General features: G+C 28.9%; 1 protein-coding gene across 1 annotated transcript; it reads left to right on the top strand.

Annotated features, from left to right (window-relative positions):
- Nucleotides 1–7,420: 7,420 nt before the first annotated feature.
- On the top strand, nt 7,421–13,504 carry LOC129962234 (uncharacterized). The gene is made up of 2 exons (XM_056075974.1): nt 7,421–7,782; nt 12,414–13,504. Exons 1-2 carry the CDS (start codon nt 7,692–7,694, stop codon nt 13,502–13,504), a joined length of 1,182 nt encoding a protein of 393 aa, XP_055931949.1. The 5' UTR covers nt 7,421–7,691.
- The last annotated feature ends 12,549 nt before the right edge of the window (nt 13,505–26,053 follow it).

The raw sequence follows: 26,053 nt of genomic DNA on the forward strand, positions 1-26,053 counted from the left end.
TATATGATTTTTTTAATTATTCTAGAAATTTCAGAACTCTTTCGCAGAAAAGTATACGTTTTTTCCCCCTCCTTTTCAATAAACCATACTTTTGATTGCAAAGATGTGCGATTCTGATTTATTATTCCTTTTTTTTATTACAATCTTTTATAGCACAACAGAATAGTAAATTCGTATCTTACAAGTTAGGATAAAACATCCGAAACTGGTCTAATTTTTAAAATCAAGCCTATATTCGAAATAGGTTTATTTTGATTCCGATGAACTGAAATCTTCCTTTTTAAGTCTTGTATTAATTTCTGTATGAAAGTGCTAAATAATTTTAAAAATCAAAACTTGCGTGGAATATGAAAGTTATTATAACACTCAATTTATATTAGAAAATTTTCAACTCAAATTTGCAGACGATCTTGGCGTAATTTAAGGGTACTGAGATATATTCTGTGACTGTGGTGGGACTTAGCAAAATCACAAAAAAATTAGCAAAATCACATATTTAGAAAAACAGTTTTGCTACTAAAAAAAACAGACAATAGACAAAAAAAATCATTCATTCTGCTTAAAAAATGAAATATTCTTATTGAATCCTAGGGCATTGTTTTACGCATCGTAAACGTTACTTTTTCCCTACTTAAATTATGGTAATCATTTATTTTAATAAGTCTAGATTATATAAGTATCTATTCTTAAATATGGATTCGAATCCAAGACTATTTTGCTGGGAAATCCACGTTTTCATTGCTAGAAATATTTTTTTTAAAAAATATTTAAAATTCATACCAAAACGTTATTTTGTTTTAAATTTACTCTAATCAAGATTTTCTTAGCTATTCTTTGAATAACTTTTAGTGGTTTGATAGACAAATTTTTTGAAGTTTGAAAGGCAAAATCTTTTTTTACTGTTTTTATTACGCATTTATTTACAATCTTTACTTTTGTTGCACTCGATTATGTAAATAAAAATATTATTATAAAATCGTGTTTGAAATTAATTTTGGAGAACTTATTAGAATAAAGAAGAAGAAAAAAGAAAAAAATGTTTGGAAATAAAACTTATACTTCTGAGGAAAAAAAAATACTTTTTTTTGAATTTTTAAGAGACGAAGTTTTTATTTATTTATTTATTTTATTTTTTATTTATTTATATATTTATTTTGTATAATAATTGATACTAAAATTATTGAGGAGAATTATTATCATATTGATAAATGTTGATTAAAACTCTAAAATTGTGAAAATAATAATTTTTTAATGAATGTTTACGACCTCAAAAGTAATTATGTGCCAGATTTGGTAGGTCTAGAACGATTTTTATTTTTTCATATACGAAGTTTAAAGCGAAAATATTATGATCATTAAAAAATTCGAACTCGAGATTTTGCTGAATTTTACATTTCAGACCTCCCTCAGCCCGAAAATCAAAATTATTTATGTCTCCACATCTTGAACACAATAAGTCAAAAATGCGTTGAGCTAGACAGATGAAGTTTTGTATATGGTCTTTACCTTAAACTTGTAGATTTCTATCAAATTTCGAATGAAATCCATTTGTAGGAAATCTGTCTCTTCAACTGTCCGAGTAGAAGTGAACACTATTAACGCAACTGGTTAAACGCAAATGGTTAGATAGGTAAAATTTGATACACCGGTTTGGTATCTAAATTTTAGATCCGTCGAAGGTATAACCGTCAGTGAATCTGTAATTTCGCGTAAATGTAAAAATGTAAATGCTGTAATTCAAAAATAAAACGAATTAACCCTTTAAAAGGCCATTTTTTTCTAGTCATAGTATAGTAAAACATTTTTAGGAATGAGACTGGTTTAAGGAAAGTGATTTATTTAACTTATCAGATAAATTTAATTTGACTAATTAATGTATTGTGTTAATTAATAATTAAGTAATAAATCAAGACACACCATTTTGTGTGAGACAAGGAACTGTAGCATCATAGTTTCTGTCTTTTTGAAAAATTTGTCAGAGACTTAAGCCAATCTATATAACTTCACGCAAAGATTGATGGATTTGGTGGGAAACATACTTCCCATTGCCTTACAAAGAATTAAATAAATGAAATGAGTTGCAGTTCTGTATCAATTTTGGTTTGGATCCGCCAAAGTAGCAAAGGAATCCAAAGTACATATTCGGTTTTTTGGCACGCTTCTATTACCTATCAACATTTTAAAAACGTTTCTATTAACCGAATTTGAAGGTGATTTTTATCTTAACGAAGTATATTCTGTACATCAAAGCTGTTTATTTGACAAAAGTTCAACTAGTCAGTGTGACACCGAAGAAAGCTCTATAAACTAGGTAATCAAAGCTTATGCATTATGGAGAGAACACAGACTCAGATGGCCAAGAAACTGGATGTCCCTGGGCATCGAAGAGCTCTTAAAAATTCCAGTCATTAAATATTCTATTAAGAACATTTTGTCAAAGCTCTTATCTTTTGTTCTCTCCTAATGTAAAAAGTTAACGTATATTTAATCTATTGAATGCATTTTCAGTGTTTCACAATTTAATATGTAATGTTTTTTTTTCTTCCGGATCAATATGCGTCTTTTCTTTTTTGCAAGTGACCAATATCATCAAGTGTCGTTTATCGAAGGTGGAGCTGCTCTTCGGCGGCCCCATCAAGTTTCGCGCATAGCCTCTGGTTAGATCGGGGTACTGGTTGCATATTAAATGCATGCCAGTAATTAATTGCCGAAGAAATAATAACCAAAAATTGCTCGTTAATAGACGATTGTAACTCTTCATCGCCAGCGGCATACGAGTAATTACAAGTACAGGTTTTGTTTACTGTACTATGAAATATACAGCTCTTATGTGCAAGACTTAGAAAATAAAAATTTGAACACTCGTGGCGCTCACATTCTGGTCCAAGGTCCACAATTTTAAGCTAAGAAGCGGAATAATTTTTTTTTTTTTTTTTTTTTGAGGGTGTACGTGAAATTTTGGAAGATCGTTCCCGCTTATTTTATTTTTGTACGACACATTTCCCGATTTACAGATATTATCAATTTATAATCATCCTGTTCTTTAAGTTGATGTATATAGACATTAATTCAAATTTACCGGATGTGCAATCATAATTCCCATGTGAGACTTAACAATATCTACTGTGTACTGCGTGTGTATCGTGCAAGAGCACTTCCTCCTCACAAGTCTGCGTGTTGGAAGATAGATGTCGAGTTCAATAAGTGGAATGCAGAATCAAAAGAATTATTTTGATTTATTGTCAAAGTCTGCAAAACATGCGTACACACAACTAATCATAATTTGAATTTCACGCTTGATGTAGCCCAAGAAGGAAGTCGAATCCTTAAATAATAATTTCATTTCATGCGAATTAACAGAAAAAGCTGAAAGCTCAAAATATTAATTTTTTTTTTTTCTCTTTGGTATATGAAAGAGGAAGTTATTTCGTCAAAAAATTTTATTTCAAAATTTTGATTAAATTGCTTTATTATAATTTTAAATTATGATGTAGCTATTAGTACTCATTATGATCATTAATTTACAGTTCATTGGAAATAGACTAAAAAGTGGCAGAATTAGAGAATCAAGAAGTCTTTAAGCTTTAAAAAATACTCCTTTGTTCTTAAGGAAATGAAAACCGAAAACTTCCCATCTCTAAAGGCTGGGACCTCTAAAGAAAATCTCTATCAGTTATATTTATTATGTAGAGTGATTATATAAAATTTTATTTTCTAAAAAACTTTTTTAAAAAACGAAAGGAAAGGGGAGTAGATATGACAGGGAAAAAGATATCCCAAGAATTTTAGCAATAGATGTCGTTTTACAAATCGTAAAACGTACATGGGCTTGAACTGAATTTCACTGTTTATTAATGATTTCAAGAGGCGATTCCACTTTCCCTACCTGATGTGGCACTACTTGTAGTGGAAGGGCTTTCAATTAAGAAGTCTATAAATATCAAACGCCTTTGGAGTCGTTATTTTATTCATTCAACTATTCCTTGAAAAACCGTCAAGGTCATGCAGATTGAAAAGAACTGTTAGATAAATCCCATCAATGGTTGATCCCATTGGATTGCCAATGTTGCTCGTGTAATTTTGAATAACTTGTAAAGCGCCATCTATTTCTAAAAGTTTGAACTTTTTTCTTCCTACGTCAGGCCCTTTTCCCTTTCTTCACATGTAATCAAGTTATTCCGATCAAGGGTTCTTTTTAATACAGTTTTATTATAAGTTAGTTTTATTATAATAATCCTACATACCGAAATTAAGCATAAAACGTTTCATACTGCAGAAGTAAACAAGAAGGCCAAGGGGTGCATATCTTGACTGATTATTAGAAAAAAGACGTCAGAATTTTACTTTCAAATCTGTTGAAACTAGTTTAGAGACCAGAGACTCTCTTTCTCATTCTCTATTTTCACCTTTTCTACCTATACACTCTTTATGAAGCCCCATTCTGCTGGGTCTTGTGCGCCTTTCGCTCAATGCATTTTGCCCTCTTTCCTGTCATTTACGGTTATCCGAGGCTCTTTGATATCTGTTCATTTTACCGACAGTTTGTGGGAAGCTCCCAATCGACGTCCACAGTTGAGAGTGGTCCTACAATGGGTCAGATGGTAGATTTCTGATCAGCGGGAACGGGGCTTAAAAACGAGCTCAAGCAGACACCAAACAAATACGGAAGTAAATCATAGTAGAGCCTTTATATGGAGATTAATGTTAGTTCATCCCTTCTGTTTCATTGTCAGTATGAAATATCATTCAAATAATGCGATTTAATCATGTCAAAAAATCTTAGGCTACTTCATAAATTTGTCAAATATTCAACAAGGAAAAAAATGCTTTTAAAAACCGCAAGTGTGTTTATTGGGCAAGGAGAGTCATTGGATTGTTTTTATAACACAAACAAACAATAATAACGATAAAATTGTGATTAAAAATAATCAAAATACGGCGCTGCAAAACAGTAACAAGAAGGGATGACATTACATTGATTTATGAAAATAATAATTGTTCAAGATAACTTCTTTCATATGATATGGGACAAGCAGAGCGAATCATAACGTCTGTGCGCGTAATATTTGAGTGCATTCGATTAAAAGCCTGCAAAATGAGTTCTTTGAGTTGCGCAATAAAGTTAGGATATGACTGATATAGAAGCAACATAACACCCACACACATCAAATATATTGGAATCAAATCAGATAATTTGATCTTACAACATGAATCTCACTTATTCTTCCTTAAAAACATCTAAAAGGAGTGACTTCAGAACTGATAAAGAGGGGGTAGGCACGATGCTGTTGAAAAATAATTCAGTCTTTATTGCTCATGTAAAAGGACTTATCCAATAATATCCTTGATAACATTGGCATGCTGTTGATGTCAAATGAAAATATACGAGCATCCAACTTTTTTTTTTTTAACTAAAAATTTGCTGCATTTGAATTTGTTTTGATTTCATTCCAGCGCTCTTAATCGATGATTTTTAAGCTTCGTTTTTTAATTATATTTACTGATGTGATGAGGGAAAGAAGAAAGAATATCCTTCTGATTCTGTCCACGTAAATCGCAATTTTTTATGGCAGTTTTTATATTTTTAAAAAATGAATTTTAAAAACATTTTATCAAATTTAGTGTAGTCAAAATTTGTTTTAGATATTTTGATTATTTCATTATTACATTTAATTTTGAGATGCGTTCCGAAATCCACTGTTAAAAATTAGTGGAAATATAGCTGTGACTATAAATTATCTTATTTCTGCTGTAAATATCTTATCACATGGGTTATTTATTTATTTTAAAAATGAAGCGGAAGCGGCACCTTTTACGGATATCATAAAAATATATCTTTCTACTATTATATCATCAGATAGGCATATTATATCTTTTCAGATAATAAAGATGTATTATACCATCTTTATCTGCATCTCTATGTAGTGAAATTCGGTGTTATTTAGAGATAATTTCATTTATATTTGGCGATATTTGTCAAATTTGAATAACTAAATTCAGCATTTTGTAATATAGAATTATAAAGATAGTTTCGGACATTTATAGAAGTATATATTTTTCATTAAAATGTTTATAAATATTAGATAGACCTTGAAATGCTATATCGCAATTAAAAAGGGTTTCGGTGAGACATTTGGCTTAGTTGTTAAATGTTGGAGGAAATTGTGGAATTGATGAGCTATCAGTTATTTATATTCTCTTATTGCGCATTTTATATATCTTATTGTTCATTCATATCTGTGAAATATTTAAACAAACCTGCGTTATCAGCTTTGTTTCTATTTGTAAATTTACTCATGTATCCATTTTGGTTTGGTTTTCCAGTTATTTACGCCACAAATCGCAGTACTCAGAAAAGATTTTCAATGGTAATATTATGGCATCGGATGAAGTACACCTTCAATCAGAATATTGAATTGTTTATATTAATCACAATACCTTTATCTATCTTATTTTCCTTGCCTTATTCTTCCCTTGTCTTTAGCATCCGAAACAGTATGACTTATGGATGGTAAAAATAATGAAGTATGCATTTGGCCTTTTTATCTTTTGGGCGATTGGGTCCAAAATTTTATACAGATTTAGAATATCTGTGTCATTACAAACCAAATTTCATTTATCTAGTTTTCTGTATTTTTGAATTATGGCTATAGATCGATATATTGACAAGCATTTAACTTTTTGATAGGTTTGTTTCATAATTTGATATGTCTACGATTCTCCTGTTGACACTACGCCAAATGTCCGCCATCTATTTTTAAGCTGCGTTTTTAAGTTGTCGTCATTGCTTTGTGCCATCTGGCGAGAATAGGAGAAACTAGATTGCTTTTTTTTCTGATAGAACTTTGACTGATAGAAAGAGTTGAGCCAAGAGTGTGTTTATTGATTTGGAATTAGATGGTGTGGTGGTATTTTTATGAACTTGTATCTATGAGTCTGGTCCTTGTATATATGTACAACATAAAAAGAGTTAACTTATGGAAATTCAGTGATTGATGACACAAGACATAAAAATCTACACTAAAGGATTTCACCCAAAATTGATAGAAATGTTCGATTTTGGTGCAAAGATCATGAACCAAATTTCATCTTTCAAACTGATTGTGTTTTATAATTATTTCAAATTTAGAAATATTACAAACTGTATTTAAAATTATGCCATTTAGAATGTAATTCCCCTTAAAAATTTTTTTTCTGCGGATTACAAGGAAGTCAAAAAGCGAATTCCCTGTAATTCATCTAGCAAACATCTACCTATTTTATTTTTTGCACCTTATACTCGAAAAAGATTTATTGCAAACGACATTTAAACACACTTGTGAAATTAATTTCGGCGTTTGATCAAAAAATAATCAAGGTTATATGTTTAGGAAACATATCAGAAAGGAAATGAACAGTAAATATTGATTTGGAAATGGAAGGTCACAAAGATTGAATTTCCCAGTATTTTTTACTTTTATTTAAAAGTTTAGCAAAATATAAACCTCGATATTGAAACTTCTTCAAAAAGAAAATTATCAACAATGCAATCGGAACCTAATAAAACAAGCGTATGACTGTGATGGATTATCATTTTGTTTTCTACTCAATTTAAATTTCGTAGCCTCTTATAGTGTCGTATATTGTTGAATGCCATCCCCAGGTATCCATTTTCCTTCCTTGCGTGGTTTTAACATCCTTTCTGCATCGCCATGATTAAGTTCGCAAATTTGCTAATGCCATTTATGGTTTTTTCGGATTTTATGGCACCGCCACCAAAAGTCCATAACTTCATCGCTTCAGGTTAGTTATTTAATAATTTTTGGTTTAACTCATTTTGATATAACTTATTATTTTGATTTAAGGGAAAAGTTTATATTTCATTTCTTTGTTTGAAAGCAATAACGTTTGCAAAACTTCAAGACAATAAGTTCTTTTTCTCTCTCATTAAGAATGACTGCACTTTGAAATAATAGAATTTCAGTGTACTTTTAATTGCTTGATGTTTAGGTTATTTGGTTGGTTGTGAGATTTAGCAGCATAAGATTTATTTTCTATTCGAATTGCATCAAATATATAACTAAAATATTTGAAATTGCAAGTAAAACTACACTACAAATTATTGTACTAAACAGTTACAAAAATAGGTTATTTGCTTTGAAAATCAGAGCACAACACATTAAGTAAGAATAAAGAAAGTAGATTAAAAGCAATATTAAAGTCTATGTTTTTGTTGCTATTATTGATTTTGTTGCTATTATTGAAGTTGTTGCTATTGTTGGAATTTTGCCACAAAAACCAGTAATGGCCCAACTGCGAAAAACATATGATGGAAAAAAAAAACAGTAATATTTAAAAAGTTCGTAAAACAATGAAATCATTGATATAAATGAAACTCGTTTAAAAAATACATAAATTCAGAAAAATTATGATGTACAGGTGATAAAAAGGATTCATCTTAATTTTGTAAAATGTATCAAAAGATAAAAAAGTGGAAACAAAGCAAAGAGTTAAATGCATGTAAAATATCTAATAGCCTTTAACCCTCTCACTACTAACCAGACTCAAATCGGCCGTGCAAGTTTTATACTAATGGGCCATTTGGGGACCGGTTATTTTTGGGAATGAGGAATTAAGGATTTTAAAAGAGAAATGGAACTTTTACGGCCGGATTGTGCCGGGTTAGTAGTGAAAGAGGTAAAAAGTTAAAATTAATAATAATTCGGTGGTATTATTCACCCATCAAATCATGCAAATTTCGAGACGATAAATGCAAAAAATATTGACTTTGAAAATTAAAAGATAGCCATTCAAATAAATTATCATTAGTTTGTTTGTTTCTTATGGCACTTGCCACTGACAAGCCCGCTGTTGCGATTTAAGCCTGAGGGGGAACGTCTCTTATTTTTTATAGCAGCGCCAACTAGGGCCAAGAGTACGACTTTGCCACTCACGCATCATTCATTCGCTTGCACAACCCCTTTTTACAGGAGGGCACATTCACACATCTCACAGATAGAACAACAGAAGAACAACCATGCCCAAACCGGGACTCGAACCCGGGACGCCCAGATCACGGGGAAGACGCGCTACCCCTATGCCAGGACGCCGGCATTATCATTAGTATATAAGACTTCAAAGCCTTTTGATCTTACATGCTTTTATTCAATACGACTTATTTCTTATTATAAAGCTGGGATTTCGGAACCGATTTTTTTCCTTTTTGATGGATGTATTAGAGTTTTGAAATTTAATACAATTGTGCGATTGCGATAAGAATACATTATTTTAATATTTCAGAAAATAATTTATCAAGTAATTTTAATTCTTTGAAAGATGCATCATGTTAAAAATTTCAAAATTTAATCTAATTGACCGCAAAACTCTTTAAATATTTTGTATAATTATATGTCAGTTTGTTCTGATTTCTTATTGATAGCTCTGACAACTAGCTGGTTGCCCCAGAAAATACTGTGGTAGCGTTTAATTTCATTTAAATAATTTGCTTGCAGTTTAATCTACGTGATCTTCTAAAAAAATATTTTTAATTAATTAAAATATTTATTATTCCGTATTTTTTACTACATACTTTTTATATTATATAAACAACTTCCATTCACGAGCGTTTCCTCAAATTTGTCTTTAGTTGTCAAATCCATTGATTTATTCAGATTGTGTTTAATATTGATTTAGAATGGACATAAAAGTAGCTTCTGAATGAATTGAAAATTGTAAACCTTTTTCACCTTGAATTATAACATTGTAAAAATATATACAAATAAAATTTTGATGAAACTATGAAAATAAGACTAATTTCATAACAGCAATGAAAAGTCATGTTGCAAACTGCTTCCAAAAAATGTTTCTTAACATTTTTAAAATAAAGGAAAAATTTCTATACAATTAGATTATTATAACTGAGTTTATAATTTTTTTAAAACTCTGAGAGCATGAGAAATTTTTTTTTATTTTGCAATTACGTTTTCAAAAGTAATCGCGGAAAAAAATCCATAATTGAATTAATGAAATCTTCAAGAAAATCTCTCCAAGGTACATTTAATATCCTCCAGAATAAATATTTGTTAAATTTGGTAATTATAGGCTCCGTTTTTCTGTTTTCTAGAGAGCCATTAGATGCTTGGGCATTTGCTTTTATTATTAGTGAAGACAATAATTTATTGATTTTTCTATTAATTAAATCATGAAACATATCTTTTATAGAGAAATTATTCTAAGATTTTTATGAGCATGTTTAGACTTAAACAGCCTATTACTTGATACTCAAAGGGGAAATTTATCTCTCTTATATAAATCTACTATATTAATTGAATTTTACATCATTACTCATTTACAAAGAAGAAAAAAATCATATTTTAAGGAAGTTCATAAACTGACAATCGGAAAAGTATATAAGCACTATAGAACAATAGAGTAGATACAAGACTTCTAAAACACTGCATATTAAACGATTATCATAAGCTAATGTCTCAAATACCTTGCTCAAGGAACTTAGGGGAACATAAATACTTATATTTAATTGATAGTGAAACACAATCAATTTTTGTGACAGGTAGATTAGCTAACAATGATGGCTAATCTTATATAAATCGAATAGAAGAGCTAATACGAAATAATTGCATTCTAATTGAATGCTTTCATTCTGTACACAAAAAGCAATTCTGCTTTGCCTATTACTTGATACTCAAAGGGGAAATTTATCTCACCTCCTGAATATTAGATATTCATATGAATGCTAGTACACTTTTCCTCTATCGAAAACAGATCCGAGAGGAAATTTAACTGCAAAAATCATTTAGAATATTGTTTAGAATTGAGTTAAATAATGTTTCATTACTTTTGAAGTTGTAGCAAAAGATTTTAGTTCAAATTAGAGTGCTTTAAGGGAAGGTTACTATTTGATAATTGTATATGTTTGCCTTTATTATGGGCGAAGAATGTTTGCTAGCTGATGATTGGATTAGGATGGCTCTTGTTTTGTAGGAGGAAATTATAGAAAATAATCTTCAATTGTATAGGTTTTCAGGTCGTAACGTAAAACATATCGAACGCTCTTCAGAGCATTCGTCATGATATGAACAATATCTACATTGCATATCAATTGTTTTCTTTTTATAGACTATTGAATTTCTTTCTCACTTAAGTAATGAATTCACTATTGCGGCATAAAAATCAGTAATTAGAGAATTCGTTAAGATGTGAATAATATCTTCATTGCGTTTCAATTGTTTTCTTTTTATAAGCTATTAAATTCCATTCTCACTAATAATATTGTACCATCGAAATCATCAATCAAAATATCCGTCACGATACGAACAATATCTATATTGAATATTAATTGTTTTCTTTTTATAGACTATTAAATTTCATTCTTACTTTAGCAATCAACTCACTATTGCAACATGGAAATCACAAATTAAAGTAATCGTCACGATACGAACAATAACTATTTTGCATATCAATTGTTTCTTTTTATAGACTATTGAATTTCTTTTTCACTTTAGTAAAAAACTCACGATTGCAACATGGAAAATATTGATCTAAATATTGAAATCAAGTAATTTTTGTAAAAATTATCACGTCAGATGGAGTAGTTTGTATTATTTTTTCATATTATGCATCTGTGATACGCCGAAGATCTAGTCAAGAATTTAGCAACTGATCATGAAAATCGGAAAAGGTCATGCCTTCGATTCAATGTCACACGCTTTTTCATTTATCGAGGGGAAAAAATTACAAGTTAAAAATAAATCAATCAAATAAAATGTATTATTTAAAACAATAATATTTGTTAAAAATTATTCAGAATTTCTTAAACTGCAAAAACTATATCTACTTAACAAGTAAACTAATAAATAAAATCACAGTCACATCTATATTGAATATTTATATCTTCACTGCAGATATACTGATATTATTGATCACAAAGTTTTATTAATAAAAGACGAATGTTTAATTTTAAACTTTGGAATATTTTATTATCTGCTCCAATTTTAAATATGAAAAAAAGTCAAAAAATCGCTAATTCCTTTAAATCATTTCAATTGTTACTTATTTAATTCCTAATTCTGTCTAAACGATTAGATATAATTCCGATTTCTGTGCCTTATTCAATTCTTAATTTCTCTTATGAAAGTTTAAAGAAAAAGAAATTGAAAATACTTTATTTTATAATCATTGATATATAATCAGATTTGTTTATGTTACAGATGTTGAAATAAAGTTTATCAGCAGCAAACATAAAACCTATTTGAAGTTTGGAATTTGGATTAATATTTAATAAAAATTTTCTAGTTCTTCAGAATCGAAATTTCATAATTATTAGTAATATTCATTTCGACGGAGGAATAATTATCAATGATAATAAATGGTAAGTTTTCTTTCATATCGATAATTTATATACTTTACTTTCATAGGAAGAAACACACGTCGGAATTTCATTGTCTCATCTACACCAAAGAGGTCCAACGAGCCCAACACATTACAAACACCGTTGCAAATTAATCCTACCGTTGTAGGAGAAATGGAAGGAATTGGTAGAATATCTGTGGCGACAAAAGAATCAATAAAGCACAATAAATCTGAAATAGTAAAATCCTGGGGACAAGAATATCCTGCCAAAACGAATATAGAGCTGGAAGCGAATGGAGTAACTACGGCTGCACTGAAATCGTCTGTGTCATCCTCTGCTAAAACTTCAATGAAGTATACTGGAACTGAAATATTGACATCATCTATGAAGACATCTACTACTAGTAGTAGCAGTGGAGCATCTGAAGGTGAAAAAATATCTACGATCACAATGAAATCAACTATGGATGATTCTACTGAAACGTCTAATATACCTGACGAGAAAACATCAACAGTAAGTAGTTCGTCAGATTTAGATGTCACTTTAGAAGCTGAAGAGGCTGTAAATAGTGAAATTAAGTTAGATAGAAATAGTTCAAAGGATGAACTAGTTAAACACAATGTGCTGAAAGTTATTAGAAGATCGGGTTTTGAAACTGCACTCGATGAAGATACCAATAGTAAAATAAATACAACTATCAATGCTGATAAGCCAATATTTATAGATGATCAGTCAGATTCAAAAGCTATTGATAATTCTAAAAATAATAATAGTCGAAGCTCAGGAAATCTAACTGCTTTCGCCACAGATAGAACTGGAGAAATGCCTTCAGTTATTACCAACTGGTCGGATTCGTTTGGTAGCGATTTGGAAACTGATAATGGGTCGAACAGCAATATCGGTGATAACTCTGACCTTCTTTTGGAACCTCAGATTATTATCGAAGAAGCTAACAAAAATGACATTCTGGAATCTTATACAGCTTTTGTCACCAAGAAAAGCACTACTAGTGTCTCAAAAGCTGAAACTTTTTCAGACAGTGATACGTCTATTGAAAGTTTGAATCCTAATTCCTCCGAAATAAATATTGGTGATGATTTAGTCGAAGATACTAGTGGTGAGATATCCCAAATTGAAGTTGATAGGTTTGATTGAGATTCAAAAGAAAACGCGAATTTAAATGAAGATAATCTTTGTTTGACAGATTTAGGTGATAGTTTTGAAGATTGAAAAGTCGCAATCCAGATGAGCTTAGAAGAAAAGAAAATTGGATCTGGAGATGATCATTTACACTAAAGGTTTCAAAAATGATATTTTGAAACCTTTTTCAAAACAGCATCAAACAACGTTTCCGATAAATCTTGGACAGATTACAAAACTATGCAAAACAAAAACTATAGGATATAAAAACAAAATGCCTTCTATTGCTTACACTAGAATTACTAATAGAATAGCACAAAAGAAATGCTGTTGTTCCTAATTATACTTTAATATAATTTTTAATGTGTTCAAGAATTTTTAGGTATCATATACAGAATTAATAAACAGAATATGATTTAATTTTTTAGTGATGTATAAACATGGTTGCTTTCATTAAAAATTCAAAAATTCGGCATGAAATGTTGGGCATGTAATATTTAAATTTGTTATAAAAATATGATAGATTTGACTAATTATAATAGCAATTGGTTTTAAATAAATTTTTAATTAATATGAAACAAAAAGAAATTTGCATCAAATAGGCTCAAATTTAAAATTGTTATACTTCTTGTATAAAAACGTTTTTTTTTTAAAAAATCACTTATGGAATACAAATTATGAAAATATATGATCTGATGTAATACACACACCCACCCACAAAAAAACACTTCAAAAACATTAAATATAATAATTTTTTTGGCATGATATAATCTTTTTCCATAACTATGTATTTTGTTTCGAATGAAACTTATACATTTGATGTTCTATTTATGTTTTTCCGAATAAATAAATGTATATTTTGATCCTTTTGGATTTTTATGATTTGATATCTAAATAATTAACAATACTTATATGAAAATACTTTTATACATATTTATGTGACATACAAAGTAAAGATTATTTTAACGACAAAGGCATAAGGGTGAATCGTGAAATAGTTTCTTTAACTTTTAGAATTTTAGGCTGTTTGATATATTTTGATCAACATGGTTGCAACATTTTGTATAAACAAATGACAAAAAAAAAAAAAAAAATAGATTATTTCTGAAAGAAAAGAATCGACGTAATCTAATGAGAATGAACATAATGTTACTAAAGAAAATGAGCAAAGGGCGATTTAAATTAAAAATGATGAAGAAACTGATGAATTGAATATTGCACAACTCATCACTGATCTATCTAAAATGATTCTAAATTTTCTCTGCAAAAATTTAAAAAATACAATCAACGTGTATTGTGATTATCAATGGTATCTACTCTGATTATAGGTCACTAACTAATTACTTTCTAAACCATCTTTTATTTTCTAATTTCTAAACCAATAGACACAGGTACGCATTTGTAACTGAAAAACAGTTTAAATGACTAAAAAATTACATTAAAAGTTGTTTCAGTCAATAAATGCACTTTTAAAAACTAAAAGTAACATCGGCCAGTCAACGGGTAATCTTTCCAGGAAATAATTGTTGATTGGCCAAAAATAATGAAATTCAGAGTTCATACCTTTGTTTTGTTCGCAGAAGAATGATTTTTTTAAAATTAATATATTAAAGTGTCAAGAATATTTTGCTAGGAAAAACGAATCGAATCAGGGTACTAGATAAATTTAGATTTCATGATATTTATATTAGAATATTCATTAACTCAAATAATATCAAATTTAGTTATTTGCGTCATTCAAAGTATTTTTCCAACTGGAAATATATATCTATTTCTAAAGGTTTATGAATTAGCTATTAAGCATGATTAGTTTGGGTACCCTGTATATTTTTTTTTACAAGAAATGGTGATAATAGATATTTTATTTGCATGTTACAAAAAACTTTCTCAAACATTTTCTGTTCACGTCTCAGATTCTTTCTGCAATATATTAAGGAATTGGAAAATATATAATAAGGCAAAACATTAATTAGAATCAAATAAATGGAAATTATTTTTTAAATAATTATTTAACAGATATTTTTGTTATTTTTTAATTCGAAATTATTTTTGTTTAAAATAGTGAGGAGTGTTGAAGAAAAATGCTCCATGTAAATTTCTGCGACCCTCATATTATTCTACATTGCCCCATGTATAGTTTCAGCTGATGTTTAAGAAGTCTTGCGTTAGGAGATATCATAAGTAAAATAATTACAAATCGCAAATGGTATAAAAACTTTTATGCTGGTTTATTCATGTTACTTAAACAGATAAAATATTTTCGTTTTCTCCTGAAAAAAAAACAACCATCAGTACTTTAATACATGATAAATCTGTCAAATTTTGTATTTTCCTACCTCAAAATAAAAGAATGAATATTTGAAAAGAACAGATATGCTAGAAACTGTTCGTTTATTATTGCATTTATGGCCTTATATAACGGGCTTTGTCTATTGAGAAACTGTACAAATTCAAGCACTGTCAAAAAATAAATAGAGACAAAGAAAATTTCCTATCATTTATTAATCTTGTCGTTTTTATCGTGTTCACTAACACAGTATGACTTCGTTTTTAATTCGTATCAGTCTATTTGTATTTTTATTTTCGATTATCCTAGTTTTATTTCGATTTTTTGATATAAATGCTGAATAATATTAATTATGTTAATATGAAAATTTTGGAATACCTTGTATAAATTTTTTTAAAGTAATACACTATAGTTTATTACATCTTACCACACTGTCAGTAATTCAACCAAACTACAGAGGAACTTGTGCCATTGCGAGTAATGGCGTATTTGGTATTAAGTTGAACATTTCCTGTTGTACTTATTTTAAATTACTACATACTTTGTCCATAAAACTGAACGTTATTACACAGAGGATCTTCAACACAAACCATGCATTTGTTTAAAAACAAAAGAACGGGAAAATTCTCTTTTTACGTCCTTTTATGGCTTTGTAACTTTACATCCTGCTATTAATAATGTTTCCGTTCTTTTTATCAGCTTTCATAATTTTTGACGCATTTATACTCATCTTTATTCTCTGTTAAAAGCATTGTCTATGATTAAAAAAAAAAAAAAAAAAAAAAAAAAAAAAACCTTGGAAAAACAGCAAAAATGTTTGGAAGTCTTTTAGTACTTTATTTTGTCCATTTGCATTTGAAATCTTCTGAAGCGTTTACTTTTTAATTTTCACTTAGAATAGATTATTCTTTTTATTCTTTCACATTACAATAGTTTGTTGGACATTTTAATTTTATTGACGATCGGTGGAGGTATATCATTAGGTTTTGCAATTTCAACTTTTTGATAAAACAAATTTTGCAATCCAAGCATCAATTCATAAGTGAGTTTATTTTTTTTAATAAATTTAATCTTAAATATGAATAAAAACCTATCACACTTGTTATTGATTTTCAAAAAATGTCTATTTATTATTATAGGTATTAGCAAATTGAGATATATAAATAATTTCATTTAACTTTTTATCATCAGTTTAAAAAAATTAAAGTAGTCACTTTAGCTGAAGTAAAACTGAGTCGTAGTTTTTTTTTTTTTTTTTTTTTTTGTAATTAGAAATATATTGGAAAATATTTTTCTGAATCCCTATCTCTGGCTTTATTAGAAGGTATAATAAATATACTCTTTTATTGATTGAACTGAAATCTCTCGTTGCTGCTCAAATGAGATTTAAAACCAAATATAAATAAGAAGTACTATTGTTTGACGACGGATTTTAAAACCCTCCACGCTTTTGCGCATGCGTTAGGACGGGTTTAATTTGTCAAAATAGGGGTGCGAGGAAAGGTAAAAGGGGGAGATGTTTACATTTAACAGTAAAATAAACGCGTATTACTCGAGGACTTAGTTAAAATAATATGGTCAAATATTCACCTACACGTAAAAAAAAATGAAAAAAAAAAAAAGTATCTAATAGGGCGAAAATGAAGATCAAAGACTAACGAAGAATTCTGCTCATTCTTCCGCGTCTCTTCCCTTAACGAGATAGAATTGTCGAAAAGTGGTCTTCTCAGAATGCTGAAACGAACAGTACGTAATATTTCCAAGAAAGAAAGAAACATAATTTCTCTGTAAAATAAAGAAGGTGAGACACTTACCAGAAGTGGAGGTTCAATAAAAGAAAAAGAGTTACTTATCTAAGAAAGATGCATGATTTTTATTGAAGAGGAAGAATTTTAACCAGAAATTAAAACACTGCTGATTTCAGTTATAGGATAAGAACAATCGATGTTTTCAGTGAGAGTAAACAATGATTCTTGGATTGTTAAATTAAAATTCAAGGATGTTATTTAAAGCAAATTCAAAACCTCTTAACAGAAAAAAAAACGCAGAGACTCCTTATGCAAGTGTATGGAATCTTTTACAAAATTCACCGAAAAAAGCAAATTATTTTCTTTTCTAATCTTCTGCTGAAAATATGAGTCATTAGTGATTCTGAAGAATAAGTAATTTCTGAAGACTGAAAAATTTATATTCATCAAATTTTCTGTTTTTTTTTTTTTTTTTTTTTTTTTTTTTTTTACAGAGTTTTTTTTTTTTCCAAAAATATTTACAAGCTTATAACTCTCCTAAACTGTGCACAAACTCTACAGATATCCTCAATTTCTAGATATATTTTATAACATATTTTATTTAGACATTGATTATCTAGTAATAATTATTTATAATTTCGAATTTAAAAACTGTAGGAAATATATAGGAAACCACCAAACGCTATAAAAATATAGCGATATACAGGATTATAATATGGCTTTAATGATTTGTACCCTGAGAGAAACTATTTTTTACATTGATTCATGAATATAAAATAAATTGTTTTAAAAATATGTATTTATCAATACACATAAAGGCAATTAAGAAGAATTAAAGTATCAATTTGAAAATGATCACCATAAAATCCTAGTTTCTTGAGAATAACGCCAAAGAATATTGAGACTGATTCCAAGTGGGGGGGGGGATTTCACTTTGCTTGCCTTTTTAGGTCTTCCAAAATCTTTTTGTAGTCCTCTTTGGTGGCATCCGGATCCTCTTTGAGAACATTAAGATTCTTCACCGCGTCATCAAATTCTTGTTGTCCTCGCCTTGACAGTTTATCGGCATTTTCTTCCAAGAATTTTGTTATCCTTTCCTTCCAATCTTCGAAACGGAACAACTCAAATGCCTCATTGACGATTCTTCCGAATGGCCCCTCTTTCCCTCCAAAAAATGAAGTAAATGCATTTCGAACGCCATCCATCATGTCTGACAAAGGTGACTGTCTCTGACTGCAAGTCAGGCTTAAGAAACTGAGCAAGAGAACTAAACAAATAACTTGCTTCATAGTGAAATTACTGTTGAAAACCTATGAAAATACGATTCTGATAATCAATGAATGAAAAATTTTGTAACTAGTGAATTTATAACATGGAAGAGAGAATTTATTTGAATGAATTGCGTGTATTTTTGTAATGTAATGTATAGATAGCTTTCTAACTGTAATATGTACTTCAATTTCTATTTATCTTATAGGTTGATACTTCTAGTTCAAATAGGCCTTTGTTGCTAAGTTGAAAATCTGACGTCCATACAGCTGATGCTGATATGTTATGAATTAAATATTTCAGGAAAGGAAAATAAATTGAATAGGTGTTGATACAGCCGTGCACCCAACCGGTGGATCAAAAGACTTCTCATCATCGATGTTTTGCAATAACTCTCAGAACGGAAGGAGGAAAAGAATTCTGTGTGCTGCTTTTCTTTCCATATGGAAATTCCTATCGTCACGCCATTAAATAAGTTTTAATAGACCAAATGGTTTTGATGTTCCCGGATCTGTGGTCTAGTAAATTTCTAACTGACTCAACTTCAATAAGCATTGTGAAATTTTGGATGGTTGTTTACAAAATGATTTGAAGTCTGAAAAATTTGGAAATGATTTCTAAAGTCTGAAGAATTAAAAAAAAGAAAAATTAGAAAAGCGAAACAATCATTTGTAATTATTATATTTCCCAAGATATAAGATCTTATCGAAGAATGAATTTCCGAGGAATTTTGTGTCCCTCAATATGAACAATATTCTAAAAATAAGTCCCACTTTAATTGCCATTTAGAACCTCCGCTGCAACACAAAATGGCCATAATAAATTGATGAAATAATAATGAAATCATTCTGTTAAATATAAAATAAATGAATATTGTCCCCTCCCCAATGTCAATGCATCCGCAAGTCTCTTTATGTGAGAGTGGGGGGAGGGGAGCTGTTGTACAAATAAGCAGATTTTCGATTCAAATTTACCTCAATGACAGTGAGATTGATTAGCAGCTCTATCATCTTTAACCGAGTAACTCCTTGTAAAAGTGCGGCAAAAAAAAAAAAAAAAAAGACGAGTAATGAGATCTATTTTGCATGGTATTCATTGTTCTAGTATTCATTCAATCATTCAGCAATCAAAAGTTCAGTAATTTCCGATTTATTTCTATAACTAGCTGCCTTTGGCGACCAGCCGGTTCGCCAATCTTAATGTTTGTTAAAATTTTAATAATTAAATATTTTATGCAATTCTTACTTTAATAGCTTCTTCATCAAAATATTTTAAAACTTCAAATTTTGATAGGCATATAATTCACTCATAATATTATAAACGCCTTCAGTCATAACGTAATATGTATCTCTAATTTTCTGTTGGCTCCCGTAGAATTTATACTTTAAATTAAAGTGGAAAGGATTAATCTGCAATTAATATAATAATATTTATTACTGAAACAATTTTTTTGTAATATGATTATTGAAAACAGTCACTGAGCGTTTAAACTTTATGGCACTAAAGAATATCTTTCTTAATTTATGTAATATTTCAAAAATTTGTCAACAAAATTTTCTTAGATTCATCATGACCAGATTGATTCATTAACAATGTTTAATTTTAAATGCATCAAACACTAAAAAAAATAAAACGAATCGTTTAAAATAATCCGTTGAAAACAGGTTAAAAAAACTACTTAAAAAACGATGGTCTTAAAACTATAAGCATATACAAAAAATATATAAATAACATAAATACATTTTAATTACAAAAGCATACAACGAACCCAAAAATAATTTAAATCCAATCCGCATCCATTGATAATAATTGTCAACACAATGCGGAATTCAGAACACAATGCGCATGCGTGAATTTTCACGCCAGTTAGGGTAACGCAAATACGTGATTTTTTCTACGCTAGTTGGGGTAACGCTATGCGGATTAGAAATTTTTAATTTCCTTTATTCTGTTTTATTTTAATTCAAAAGTACTTCAGAATGAATCTGAAAGATCGATTAATTAACAATGTTTAATTTTAAATGCATCAAACATTAAGAAAATAAACAGAATCGTTTGAAATAATCGGCCGAAAAATGTTAAACCTAGCCTGATTACTGTTGGAAAAAAAAAACTGAAGCCTTACTCATTTGGCGGTAGGGAAAATGAAAAGACTTTTTGGCGGGAAAGTTAGTTTTTAATTAATAATGAAAATTCTATTTAAAAATTCAAAAAAAGGAACCCTAGGTGCACATTCCCAACCTCCAAGGTATACATGTACCAAATTTGGTAGCTGTAGGTCAAACGGTCTGGCCTGTAGAGCGCCAACACACACACACATTGAGCTTTATTATAAGTATATAGATATATATATGAAGGAATTCATGAATTATAATATATGCACATGCATGCAAATAGTAACAAATTTTCGACTAGACAGTTATCCAAGTTCGCTGGGCGAAGGAAAGCCGCAGAGAGATCAGTTACAAAAAGTTATTAAAATCATAGCAAAATAAATATGTAAAAATTTCAAATTCTCGAATTATAATGTATTAGATTAGTATTTACACTTTCTCAAATGCCTGCTTTTATTATTTGCACTTAGTTATTAGAGTAAATGTAAAGTATCGGTTAAAATATAATTGTGTACAGATATAAAAGCCATGCCTTCATGAGTTATAATAAATGAATAAATATAAACATATAATTTTTAAAACGATGTTAAATAAAAAAACAACTAAAATAAATCATTAATATGTTAACTTAGTATAATTAACTTAAAAATGTTTTAAAATGTGGAATTAAATCGATTAATTCTTTAAAGGAATGATGTCATAATATATATCGTCTAGTAACACAAAATAACTAAATTTATTATTACACTTAAGTTATACAATTCCTCAAACACGCCGGTATATATTCCCAAAAGCAATGACAACACAGTCAGTGAATGCCAGCGAAAGAGTCTTCAGGCATTTTGTAGACTAAATTAACACAGTTTACACCACTCACGTAAAAGTACATCTTTTCCGTAGAATGTAGAGAACAGATTCGACATGCAAAGTTTAGACATAAAAGTGATATCATTTTCTGAATCGTAAGGTTTATACATTTTTACAAATAGAAATGTCCAGAATTTTGACAGAAAAAAATAGAAAAGCTCTTTTTTCATCTTTTGTGTCGTATAAATTCTTTGTATATATGTCTCGTATAGTATTTGTTTAAAAATTAAAATTCATACGAGCTAAATAATCAAACTTTTTCAACTGATGTATTCTATGATAATTGTAGATTATTTATTTCTTTGACATTTTGTTGCTGTGGTTTTTTAACTTTGTGATTTTGAAGTTTTCCAACAATACATCGAAAATTATATATATAAAAAAATATTATTCATCAATTATTTACCCTTATTTTTTTTATTTTGACTTAAAAATTTTCAAGAAAATTATTATTTATTATATCCAGGGTTATTTGTACATAAATAAATATATCTAATGCTATTTCACAGGACATATATGTTGTGATCATATTGGAAGCAATTCTCCGACCTAACCAGAGGCTATAAGGGAAACTTGACGGGGCCACCGAAGAGCAACTCCACCCAGCGAAGGAACTAACGACACTTGATGATATTGGACACTTGCTTACAACAAAGGACATTTTAGAGAGAGAGCATATTGTTCCATGGAAAGAAAACATTATGTATTAAATTATGAAACATCAAAAATGCATTAAATACATCAATTGTGCGTTGAATTTTTACATTAGGAGAGAACTAAAGACAAGAGCTGATAAAACGCCCTTAACAGAACATTTAACGATTGGAATTTTTAAGAATTCTTCGACGTCAAGAAACGTCCAATTTTTTTGGCATCTAAATTCCTCGCCATCTGTTTTCTCGCCATAATGTGCAGGCTTTGATCATGTGATTTATAAAGCCTCCTTCGATGCCACACTGACTCGTGGAACTTTTGTCAAAGAAGCGGTTAAGATAAAAATGGCTCTCGATTCGGTTAATACAAACGTTTTGAAACATGTTGCGCTCATATAAATAAATTCACATAAGGATGCCGCTAATAAAAGTATCTTTTATATTTTAGTCTAATATAATGGGTAAATAATTGGTAAGTACGTGCAATAATTAATGTGTATATATTTTATTTTAACGGGAATGGTAATATATGTTCAAACATCTCAGTAAATAGAATCACAATATCAATTACATTGTGATCAAAATTCATTACATTGTGATAAAAATCAAATATCGTAAAAAAATTGATCTTTCTGTTCATATGTTTTGATGCACATTTAATACAAATTCGGCTTAAAAGTCGAATTCTGAAGTTCTGCCGATGTACCTAAGTATTTTACGACACCATTAGACTCATATCAAAACATTTTTATTTTTACTTTTGAAAAAAAGGTTGATAAATTAAGTCAATTTATAATGTCTTTTGCGATGCAGAAGATTTAAGATATACTTTTAATATTAAAACATTAATTTTCTTATTAATAATATTATTATTAATATTCATATTCAATCATTACTATTATTATTAATATTCATTCTTATTGTCTCTTTATAATAAAATAATAATTAAAATATTAATTTTTCTTGTGATGTTTAAAATATCAACAACTCTGTAACATAAATGTGTGGTTTGAATAGTTTTTAAATGAAGATAATGAATTATAATTTTTAAATGGAAATACATTCTCAATAAAAGATCATTATATTCTGTATTCTGAGACAATATTAAACTCTGTCGTCGATACTAAACATGTTGAAAAGTTTAGGAACGTAAAAAAAACTAATGTAATTCTTACCGATGCAATGTAGATACAATTCATACCGATACAATTTCAGCTTTATAACTTTAAATTAAATATAAATAAATAAAAACTTACAAATTTGGTACCTTTCAAAAATAAAAATTCTTGAATCTAAAATGGGGAAAACGTATTTATTACGGTATCAATAAAACATTTTATCGAAGATTATTTCTGTAACAATCAAAATCTCATGAGAAAATATTTTCACATTTACTGAGTCTTAATAATATTAATTTGTCTTAATTTTCACAGTTTCACGTCAATCAGAATTTTACACTGGATTCAAATATTACACAATGCCAAATTCTATCGGTTTAATGGCTTAAACAAAAATTCTTTAATAACGTCCATATATTTTGATTGATTAGCATTGTTCTTCTTCAGCATTGCTAAGTTACTAATCAACTCTTCGAGATTATCTCTGTCTTCTTTTAAGGTTTCCTTTAGTGACTTACCCCCTGGTTGTTCAACAGCGTCTGGACTAGGATCTCCTAGAAGCATATCTTGGTCAACCATACTTGCTAACTGTGACAGAAGAAACAAAGCGGTATCGTTACCACTTAGACCACTGAACATCTTGAGCATGTTGACAAACGAAAAACCACTTGTTGATCCAATCACTGCAACTAAGATCACAAAGTTGACAAAAGCTTTTGAAGATTTCATTATCTGTAAATCAATTTCTGACAAAGTGCTACTGGCTCGCAATGGGCAACTTTAATGTTCTAAAAAGAAAATGGGGAATTTAGCTCAGAAATTTAGATATGATGTAGCGAGCTGGGAAAAAAATTGAATAAAAGCTCCCGTTAACTTTTCAAAAGCTGAATAAATAGACACCAATAGAAACCAATTACTGATCATTATCGGGTGATCTTTAGTGGAAATAGATTTTAGGAACATCAAATATTAATGCTTGTGTACTCGAATAAGAATTTAGTTGTAAAAGGAGAGCTTTTTGATGATAGAAATAAAGTTATATCGTAGATCTCATTTCTAAAGTTGTTATTGCATACATGGCAAGGCATGTTGTGTCATGAAGAAAGTCAAGTTCGATTTTTATATGAACAAATTTATATTATCCCGTCTTGATCCATGTTTGCTTTTATGTGGCATTATATTTTAAACGATGCGTCTTATTTTTTTATTACATTATTACCATTTTAAGTATTTATTTCAATCTATTTATAACATATTGTCATGTATAGATATTATGAAGCGCAAACTACTCAAGTTTTTCAATTCCAACTATTAGTTCCCACTCTCCCTATATATATTTATATATCTTGTTCAAATTTTCAATCGTTAATAAAATACTTTTTATTCATCCACTCAAGTTCAAATACATTTTCTTTAAACTTGTAGAGGATGACACTTGATGTTTATACAGTTTTTTTTCAAATATTAATTCCTTAATTATTAAATTTAATTAATTTTTAATACTTTAAATAAAGTTTTAGCAGTTTGTAATGAAAATTAGAAACACGAGGCAGTAGCTCAATCAGTAAAATGCAAAGATTTCAGTATTTTTCACGTGAAGGTGAAGAATGCGAGTTCAATTCTTGCGAAAGTAGGAATTGACTTAAATTTTTTTTAAATATTATTTGTTTTAACTAATGCCGGATTTAGGTATGTTGCGACCCTAGGCATGCACATTATGTAGCGCCCGTTTAAATAACTGATTCATTTAGTTTCACATTTCAGGAATTTTGTAAATTAAATCAAAACAAATCATTAATATATTGATTAATTTTTTATTTTGATAATTTTGTGAAAATACATTTTATTTAATTTGATTATATATTACATGTAGTAGAAAAAATAAAGAGATAAAATTCTTGAAGAATTAAAAAATAATTTGTAATTAATGATTTACTTGGTTACAAATAAAAGCATTTGGTTGTTAGGATAATTTAAAGGGAGCAATTGCTTAAACGAATAAAACATTCAAAATTATTATTTTATATTATCTGACAAGTAAGCTATAATACAATGGTTTAAATGAATAAGAAATATTCCAATACATTATAAATAATTAATTAACTATCATTTATTTAACAAAGATTTTAATAATGGAATTCAAACTTATATTGTAGTTCTAATATTTAATCATTTATGGAATTTGTATTTTTACGAATTTATTTGACAGCAAGCCTTATAAATTTTTTAAAGACTAATCTGCAGCTTCCTTAGCCCAGCGGCCTTAGGCTATTGCTTAGAACTGCCCCCGAAATCTGTCGTTGTGTTCAACATTAATATTAGATTTGTTAACACAATACAAACAAGTGGATAAACGAAGGCTTAAATATCTCTACTAAGAATAAAGACGAATATATGTGTGTATTTATATTACCTACTGCTCTACCAAAGTTGGCAAAAAAATACACATTAGAAAGTGATACTATGTACCACAAATCGATTTTTTTAATTTCAATTTTTTTATTAATT

This window comes from Argiope bruennichi, chromosome 2 (genome assembly GCF_947563725.1).
Source record: "Argiope bruennichi chromosome 2, qqArgBrue1.1, whole genome shotgun sequence".
In the NCBI taxonomy this organism is placed as follows: domain Eukaryota; kingdom Metazoa; phylum Arthropoda; class Arachnida; order Araneae; family Araneidae; genus Argiope; species Argiope bruennichi.

Excerpts from the sequence above, each read along its gene's own strand:
- LOC129962234 (XM_056075974.1), top strand. The coding sequence starts at position 7,692 with ATGATTAAGTTCGCAAATTTGCTAATGCCATTTATGGTTTTTTCGGAT. Across the intron at positions 7,783-12,413 it reads CCATAACTTCATCGCTTCAG|GAAGAAACACACGTCGGAAT; the intron begins GTTAGTTATTTA and ends TTACTTTCATAG.